The sequence below is a fragment of the Salvia splendens genome, chromosome 13, assembly GCF_004379255.2.
Source record: "Salvia splendens isolate huo1 chromosome 13, SspV2, whole genome shotgun sequence".
NCBI classification, from domain to species: domain Eukaryota; kingdom Viridiplantae; phylum Streptophyta; class Magnoliopsida; order Lamiales; family Lamiaceae; genus Salvia; species Salvia splendens.
The window spans coordinates 921,435-930,128 of record NC_056044.1 but is presented as its reverse complement, the minus strand read 5'-3'; the positions used below and the strand labels follow the sequence as shown (position 1 = coordinate 930,128).

At 34.1% G+C, this 8,694-nt stretch overlaps 1 protein-coding gene across 1 annotated transcript; it reads left to right on the top strand.

Annotated features, from left to right (window-relative positions):
• Window positions 1–4,430: 4,430 nt before the first annotated feature.
• Window positions 4,431–6,746, top strand: LOC121762779 (probable trehalose-phosphate phosphatase J). Its single transcript, XM_042158770.1, has 10 exons — window positions 4,431–4,584; window positions 4,698–4,964; window positions 5,085–5,225; window positions 5,302–5,373; window positions 5,481–5,576; window positions 5,669–5,725; window positions 5,817–5,918; window positions 5,994–6,212; window positions 6,319–6,411; window positions 6,519–6,746. Exons 2-10 carry the CDS (start codon window positions 4,725–4,727, stop codon window positions 6,576–6,578), a joined length of 1,080 nt encoding a protein of 359 aa, XP_042014704.1. The 5' UTR covers window positions 4,431–4,584; window positions 4,698–4,724; the 3' UTR covers window positions 6,579–6,746.
• The last annotated feature ends 1,948 nt before the right edge of the window (window positions 6,747–8,694 follow it).

The window sequence follows — 8,694 nt, the reverse complement described above, 5'->3', positions numbered from 1 at the left end:
TTCGAAACGAGAGGATCGTCGCAAACACTCACCCACGCCTTGGACAGCGCAACGTTCTCCGCGTCCTTCCACCTCCTCCGTACCGAGTTGTCGTCCTCACCCGACTGCGAGGACTCGCCGACCCTTTTCCCCTTGCCTTTCTTCTTTGGGGCGCCCCGACCCCGCCCTGCGCCCCCTGTTTGAACGGGAGCATCCGGAACACCGGAAAGATCTAACCCCAAGTCATCGAAGGAGAAAGTGTCAAACTGGGCGGGAGGCGCAGCCTCCGTTGGCGTCGATGTGTGCGACGAACCAGTCGAAAAATCAAAACTGGGGCAATAGACGTCCCCCGGCGTCCCCTGCGTCGCCGGTACCCCCTGGGCATCATCTGCATCCCGGGTGCCCACCCCGGCATCTGGACACTGGGTGCCCACCCCGACATCGCCGGAAACGCCCCCGGCGGACTCCCCCCCGCTGGTATCCCGGGCATCATCTGCTGCCACGGGTACATGTTGTAGTATGGGTGCATCTGACTCCATCCACCTCCCACGGGGATCGGGGGAGTTTGAGATTCGCTACTCCCTGAAGTAGGCTCATTGTTGAGATCCATTTACCGTTATTGATCTTGTACAGAAATTTAGATAGAGAGAGTACTCGTTAATACAAGTGGTGCGAATGAAAATGACAGGCAAGTCGCGTATATATAGTGTTTCGGAAAAAAAAAATTAAAAATTCGCGCTAGGCGGTGCGCTAGGCGATCCGGACGCTGCAATAGCGCCTAGCGGATCGCCTAGCGCACATCCTAGCGCCGCGGAACCGCCGAGCGCTAGGCGGTTTTTTTTCGCGAAATCCGCTAGGCGGCTGCAATAGATCGCCTAGCGCACCGCCTAGCGCCGGCGCTCGGCTAGGCGGTGCGCTAGGCGCTATTGTGGATGCTCTAACAAAATCAATCTCTGAGTTAGGACAAGTTAATGTTTGACAAAATTCAAAAGTAATACTTGAACTCACCTTTATTGTGTCTGATCGAGACTAAACGAGCTTTAGAAAATTAGTAAAAGTATACATGCTAAGACTGTCCTAATTATTTGTGAGTTAGGTTTCACCTGTCATTATTCAAATGATTTAGTTACTATCTTTTTGCCAATCTTCTATTCAAAGATTCACACCTTAATTAATCAAGCTGGCATCTTTTAATTTGCCTAACTTTCTTTTTGACTCTAGCTTTATGAGATTACTAGGTTATTTTATGTTAACGAATCTGAATATCGTGGCAGAAATTCAAGTTAACTATATCATTTTTTTAATAATTATAATGTCGGTTCAATAATTACAAAGGTAAAAAGATCCAGTATCCTCAATATCTTAGAATTGCGTTTACACATTTGAAAGGAGCTATTTAAAGATTTTTACAGTTATATATTTTTTTAATTTGATATTTGTGATTGCGATGTTAAAAAATCATGTGAAAATCACAAATCCGAATAAACTATAGTTGTATTATGCCCTATAATTAACTATAAATAAATTAACATCAATGTGTGCCCAATACATTTTATAATGTGATGATTAAATGCTAAAAATTAGGACATTATACACGAATTATATTTATTGAAAACTATTTTCCTTCTGACATTTGTTATTGTGTTTGTCTTGTAACATCAAATTCTCTTTGCTTTTTTTCATTGAAATAATTGATTCTGAAATTGACATTATTGGCAATGGACATATACCAAAAATCCTCCTTCTACATAGACAGCTCATTACATTCCATTTATATTCAAATACGTAGAAGCAAAATATTACTTTACTTTTTTTTCCTTTTTGACTTAATTAGTTATCGTACCATTTAATTTGGACGATATATTGATACTACCATGTTTTATTTGGAAGAATCAAAACTCGAAAAATCTTTTTGTAGCATTACAAATTAATAATTGCGTTTTAAATGTAGTAAATATATTGCTATGTTAAAAAATTAAATACTCTCTTAAGCTATGTCTTCAACTTTCTGGAAATATAGATATATAATATTAATGTAATTAACATTGACTCTATTTTATGAGGATGAAGCATAGTTTACTTAATAAAAAGATTTTCTTTTAATCAATAAATTGATGGTTCGATTTACCACAAGTGTGACAAAATATGAAACTATTATTGACAAAAAATGCACACACACTATGTGTGAATAGATGAGTAAACTCCCAACAAAATAATTAATAAATTGCTCAAAACATTCGAATCGTACTTTCTATTTGTCAAAAGATTTCAACTTTCCAAACAAATACTCCTAATGAGAGAATTTGATTCTTAATTGGTTGATTTAAAAAGACACAACTTGTTATATGTTTTTCTGACTCAAATGAAAATCGGACAAGCAAGAAATTGACAAAAAGAGTAATAAATAAACAATAATTTGAAGTGTCGAATGAAGAGAGTTGCCGGTTTTTCAGACAACAGTTTTGGTTCATTGGTTGAAGTTGTTAGTTTTAAAAATGTGGCTGCAAACATGTGAAGTATTTGGTACAATCAAACAGGGTAGTATATGGTACAATTAGGCGCAATTTAATTGGTATCTTACACTCTCTCATGTCATTTTACAGAGTTGAAATAAAGTCGAGCTCAATCAGAATGCCTCTAATTATTGGCTTTATCTGATAAAACTCACTCTCGAGCTCCGGTTATTATGAGGAAAACTTCAGAGGAACTAACTACTAGACAGTTCGATTAATCTTTCGCTCGTATACCCAAGTAAGACAAACAATTTGTCCCAGGGACAAGACACATCCCTTGCCAATGGGAAGTGTCGTAGATGCTCTAACGCACGCTAATTCATTGTGACCCGGCCTTATTCCTTTATTTGGATGATCTCATCTCTTACATTTATATTGTGAGATTATTGAATAGTTTTCCAATTTCTCATTTCATCAAAGACATGATGTAGCATGTTAATTGACATAAAATGCTAAAAACTACTCTTAAATTAGCATCATCTTATTGAAAAATAACTAAAAGAATTAATTGGAATGGAAATAAAGGAATTGTTCTTCAAATTTCTAATAATATAAACAAAACAGCAAACACCATGATATTAATAATAAATAATTATGAGTTTGAAAAAATTAGTGATTCATGGTAATTCACAACTTACTAAATCACATCAACCAAAACACACACATACACACACTGGTACGGTCATATTGCACTTTCATTTAGAAAATATAATTGTTACCTCTACTTTTTAAAAATTTGAACTTTCTTTCACCAATGATTCCCAAATTGACTTGGATAATTCTCACTAATGCAAGATAAAGAATCTAACCCATCTTTTATTTTTCAAAGAATAAAAAGTTGTGATACTTTTCATATCTATATACCTTTCAAAATTCCCAAAGGTTCTTTTTATAAGTTGAATTATAATATTAATAAATCATATAATATATACTCAAAACATACATCAATAAGATGGAATAGTGCACATTATAAGTAGCGATGTTAAAATCAAAAAATTAATAAAATATTATATAAATAATTTTAATTCAAATTATATGTCATGCATTAGAATCACATAGGAAAAAGAAAACTACAGTTGAGAATTATTATATATATAAATCAATATCATTGGTTTTGTTTATTTATGTTGATGTGATACAATATCTCTATTAAGGTCAAAGACACTCATAATTAATCTAGCATATGAAGTGGGCACTCCACCAAAAAAAACTTAGTTAATTAAGAATATAATCCAACTTCCTTATCTCTTGAACTGCAGTAACCCAATGATTTTTTGTACTATCTCACACACTTCCATTTATATGAAATTCTCTTTTTTTATTTTGAATTTAATGTGTCTTTCAATAGATTAAGGAATCTGAGAAGTATGCAGGTACTAGAACAATAAATTAAAGATTAATTAATAGTTACTTTTGATTTTTTTTCTACCCCAAATAAAACATCGAATAAAAAGAAACTTTTCAAACCAATATGTATATTCAGAAACTTCGTAGAAAAAAAATGAGGAAAATAGCATCAATATTTTAACATGGATCAAACTTTCTTGCATTAAGTAATGCTATATGTGAAATGAGAATAAATTCCACCCCAAAATTAAATTACATTGGTCCCATGCATTTTATATCTCAACTTCTACACTAAAGCAGCTAATTACATAAAAAGAGAAAAAAACTAACACAAGAATCCAAACATATCTCTCAAACTTCATAATGCTAAAACTTAATATCAATGGCCCAAGCAGAAAAATATAAATCCAAACTTGTTAGTGTATTCAACTGTACCTTTTCATCTCTACTCAATATTTCTACTTAAAATCACTATCATTCAAGAAAATGGTCCTCTTGAACGAGACAACATATACTTAAAATCTAAAATAAATATATAAAAAAGGTGGTAAAAGAAAAGTTGGGATACTCGGTCTCATATTTCCTTCAAGTTTCTTATAAATTGCTACCCTCACTTGTGATCTTCCACATTTTTCAAACCATTTCTCTCTCTCCATTCATAGAAACAAAAAATTCAAAATCTAGAATCCAATATTCCCTTTCTTCTTCTACATATTTTCAGCCAAAACTTCCACATATTTTCCAGGTAATTTACACCTCCAATTCCTCATAACTGAACTCGTTTCTCACACGCCAAAGTCTTTCTTTATTTATTATGTTCTCACTCTCACACCTTTTGACTATAAATAACAAATGCAGGTTCTCTCCAAGCCTTACCTCAACACAATGACGAACCAAAAATTGGTCATTCCCGACGCGAAATCGGGCATTCCGATGGCCTTTCCCGTCGCAATGCCCGACTCAGCCCTCTTCCCCCTCAGCGGGAACCGCCTCCCGCTGAAGAAGCTCCTCAAGAAGCTCAGCCCCAATGCGAACGGGGCTCGGATCAATGCCCTGCTCGACTCAATGAGAGCCTCCTCCCCCACAAGGCAGCCCTCGGACGCCGAGGACCACGCCTCTTGGAATGTAAGTATTTCCCTTTTTTTTTATAAAAAAAATTTATCTGTCAGGACAACAGTCTGGTCAGTCTGACTGTTGTCCTAACAATTTTGTAAATAAGTGAGGCTGACGCGCACGTGCGTGCAGCTCCACCACCCGTCAGCTCTGACGATGTTCGAGGAGATCGAGGCCGCCGCCACGGGCAAGCAGATAGTGGTTTTCTTGGACTACGACGGGACCCTCTCGCCGATCATCGAGGATCCCGACCGCGCCTTCATCACCAGTGAGGTTTGTCGCCTTCGCCGCCGCCAACAAAATTTAAAAGAAATTTAACTAAATATGTATTTTTTTTCCCTATGATTAGATGAGAGAAGCTGTGAGAGATGTTGCAAAATTGTTCCCTTCCGCCATTGTTAGTGGGAGGTGCAGAGCTAAGGTACATTTTAATTTTGACTTAATTTATTTCAGTAATTTGGTAAATTAATGTGAGTGATTATACAATCTTGAAAACTTGATTTTTATTAATTTTTTTGTATTTTGAAGGTGTATGATTTCGTACAATTGACGGAGCTTTACTACGCCGGCAGCCATGGAATGGACATTAAAGGGCCATCAAAAGGGCATAAATCACAAAAAAGAGTGAGTAAAAAATTAAATTGATTTCTTAAAAATTGTCACAAAAATGTATTTTTCTTGCAAATTTTCTTATGTTAAATGTGTGTAATGTTTAGGGAAATCAAACTGTCCTCTGCCAGCCTGCAAGGGCATTTCTGCCTATAATTGATGAGGTCAATTTAACCAAATTATTATTATTTTTAATTACATGTTTATTAATCAAGTGAAATTGGTCTGAAAAATTGTTGCTTACTTATTTCTCAGGTATACAAAGCTTTGATAGAGCAAGTGAAGCACATTCCTGGAGCAATAGTGGAGAACAACAGATTCTGTCTCTCCGTTCACTACCGTTGCGTGGAGGAAAAGGTACGAAAACCCGACCGCGAACTATTTGTCTGTTTCTAGTAATAACGGGCTAATCTTGGAAAGTGCTTTTGACAGAAATGGGTCGAGCTGGCCGATCAAGTGAAACTGGTGATCAAGGACTACTCGCAGCTCAGGGTGACTCACGGTAGAAAAGTGTTCGAGATTCGCCCAACTATTAAGTGGGACAAGGGGAACGCAGTCGAGTTCTTGTTGGAGTCGTTGGGGTTCGATGAATCTAGTGATGTGTTTCCCATATATGTAGGCGATGATAGAACTGACGAAGATGCTTTTAGAGTAAGTCATAATTTCACATGTATAATAGCGTTTTTATTTTATTTTTGTGTGTTCGGTATTTTTTTCATGATTGATAAGATATACTGATTGAACCTCGGGTTTATAGGTTTTGAGAGAGAGGGGTCAAGGACTAGGAATCCTAGTATCGAATGGTCCAAAAGAAACAAATGCTTCCTACACTTTGCAAGAACCCATAGAGGTAAATATAAATCAAATACGTATATATATAAAAAAAATTTGAGAATATTTTATTTTAATAGATTTGAAGTAATTAATTAACATGAAATTTTATGATATAATTCACAGGTTATGCACTTCCTAAGACGATTGGTGGAGTGGAAGAAGGTGTCTTTGTTTAGGCATTAGCAATTGTAGAAAGAGAATTGTAGAGAGATTACCTATCTTATACATATTTTATAAGGGATAGGGTTGAATTTCTGTAATTGTTCTTTTTTTCATTTTTTGGTAATTTTTTCAATTGTAAATTTTTCCCCAAGGGGTTATTAATATGAATTTTTAGAAATTTTCAAGTAATTTTGCATATTCTCAGATGTGATCCAGTGTGCCACAAATTTTGTAAGTATCATACAACTAACTATACGGTCTATATCCATACTAATAACAAATTTATAAATGGTTAAAAAAATTAGAAAGATTAAAGTCTTGTTAATAATTATAAAATTATTAACTAATAATAAAAATATGTTATAGGAAATCCATATGTGGGGCATCAGATTTGGTGCTGAACCTCAAATGGAAAATTCTGACAAAACTGGAAAACTGTACAAAATATTTCAATAAATCTGAGACCAACTGCATATGTTTCTAAATCTAATAGGTTCAACAAGATCTGTATAATCTTTAATTTTTATTTCTATATTATGTTTCTATAAAACAAATCACTTTTCCCTCTTCTTTATTGGTCTAACATCGAAAATTGCGAATAAGAATTAAAATAAGCAATACAAGAGAGGTGATTTTGGTAGGTCAAGATTACAGGGTAAAAGTCAAAACAAACCTGTTTTAAATATTTCAAAACTCATTTTGACAGGCTAATTAAATTCAATAGGAAATTAATTATAGATCTTACTCGAAACATCATGTTAGGCCCTATTTGTATGCTACCACACACATAAGAGTTAAGACATACTCCAAAGAAATTGTAGTAATTTACCTTTCTATGATAATTCAGAGTAAATAATCACCAATATCATAAATTTAGATCAAGTTCTAGTTTCAATCCTTGACTTTAGAAAATTAATTATACATTTGAATTTGCAATCATCGTTTATTCTTATGAAATTGTCGTTGATTGATTGAAAAACATCAAACAAAATATTACATATAAGTATTCAGATTTTTTTTGTGATTGCGAACAAATCCTAAAGTTCTAGGTTTTCAATTGATTCTTAAAATTGCGAGACAAGCAAACTTCATAGTTTTTCAAACAATTTATCTATTTATTTTACATGCTTTAGTCACTATGTAGTGATCTTTTAGTAGTGATTTGGATAGAATGCTTATTTTTCTATGAATTTATTGTTATTATTTATATTCTGAATTGCTTTGGTCGCCGTTTTCCTACTTGGAGCATATGCTTGACGTTTTATTAAATTAATGTATTGTAACGCATCAAAGAAAATGTCATTTGAATGACATAATCAATGAGGTGAGCAACTTGAATAAATAATTGAGAAATTATAAGTCTCAAGACACAACGACGCTTTATAAATTATTACTCCCTCCGTTCCGCGGTATTTGAGTCATTCCATTTTCTGCACTCGTTTTGAAAAAAGGCTAATAAATAGTTAAAATGGAGATATAGTAAAGTAAGTGACAAAATAAGGTAGATAAGAGTCTTATCTACTTTGTTCTCTCTCTTACTTTATTTTTTCTCCACTTAAACTATTTATTATCATTTTTCTAAAACGGAGGGAATATATCATTTGGAAGTTTGAATACTATCGAGTGAAATATACTACAAAAGTTTTATTCAAGTAGATGAATGGTTACTCAATGCCCTAGAGTTTTACTCCCTTTCGTTCGCAAATAAGCATCTTATTTTGCAATAGAAGTCTCATTTCAAGTATAATGAGGTACATATTCTGTTAATTTTTCAACTCATATTTCTTAAAATTCGTATACCAAAAAGTAAAATAAGTAGGTGATTGGTCACTCAATTGATTGAAAATTAAGGTTTGTGAAAAAAGAATAAGAAAAATAACTTAACCGTGTTTGAAAATAATAATAATAATACAATCTAAATTATTACGCTCAGTTACTCGTGATTGCACGATATGATATGACATGACACGACACATTCCTAATAATTTTATTTGACTAATGAAATTCCACAATCACAATAGTTCTTGCTAGAATTGCAATTTATATAGTAATTGTGAATTCTGACTATATCGCGCTGGCTTATGACTCAATTACCAAACATTCGACGACGAAATTGTCTATAAACGAACAATCGAAC

Coding starts and splice junctions, on each gene's coding strand:
- LOC121762779 (XM_042158770.1), top strand. CDS start 4,725: ATGACGAACCAAAAATTGGTCATTCCCGACGCGAAATCGGGCATTCCG. Junction 4,965..5,084: donor AGGACCACGCCTCTTGGAAT/GTAAGTATTTCC, acceptor ACGTGCGTGCAG/CTCCACCACCCGTCAGCTCT. Junction 5,374..5,480: donor GTGGGAGGTGCAGAGCTAAG/GTACATTTTAAT, acceptor TGTATTTTGAAG/GTGTATGATTTCGTACAATT.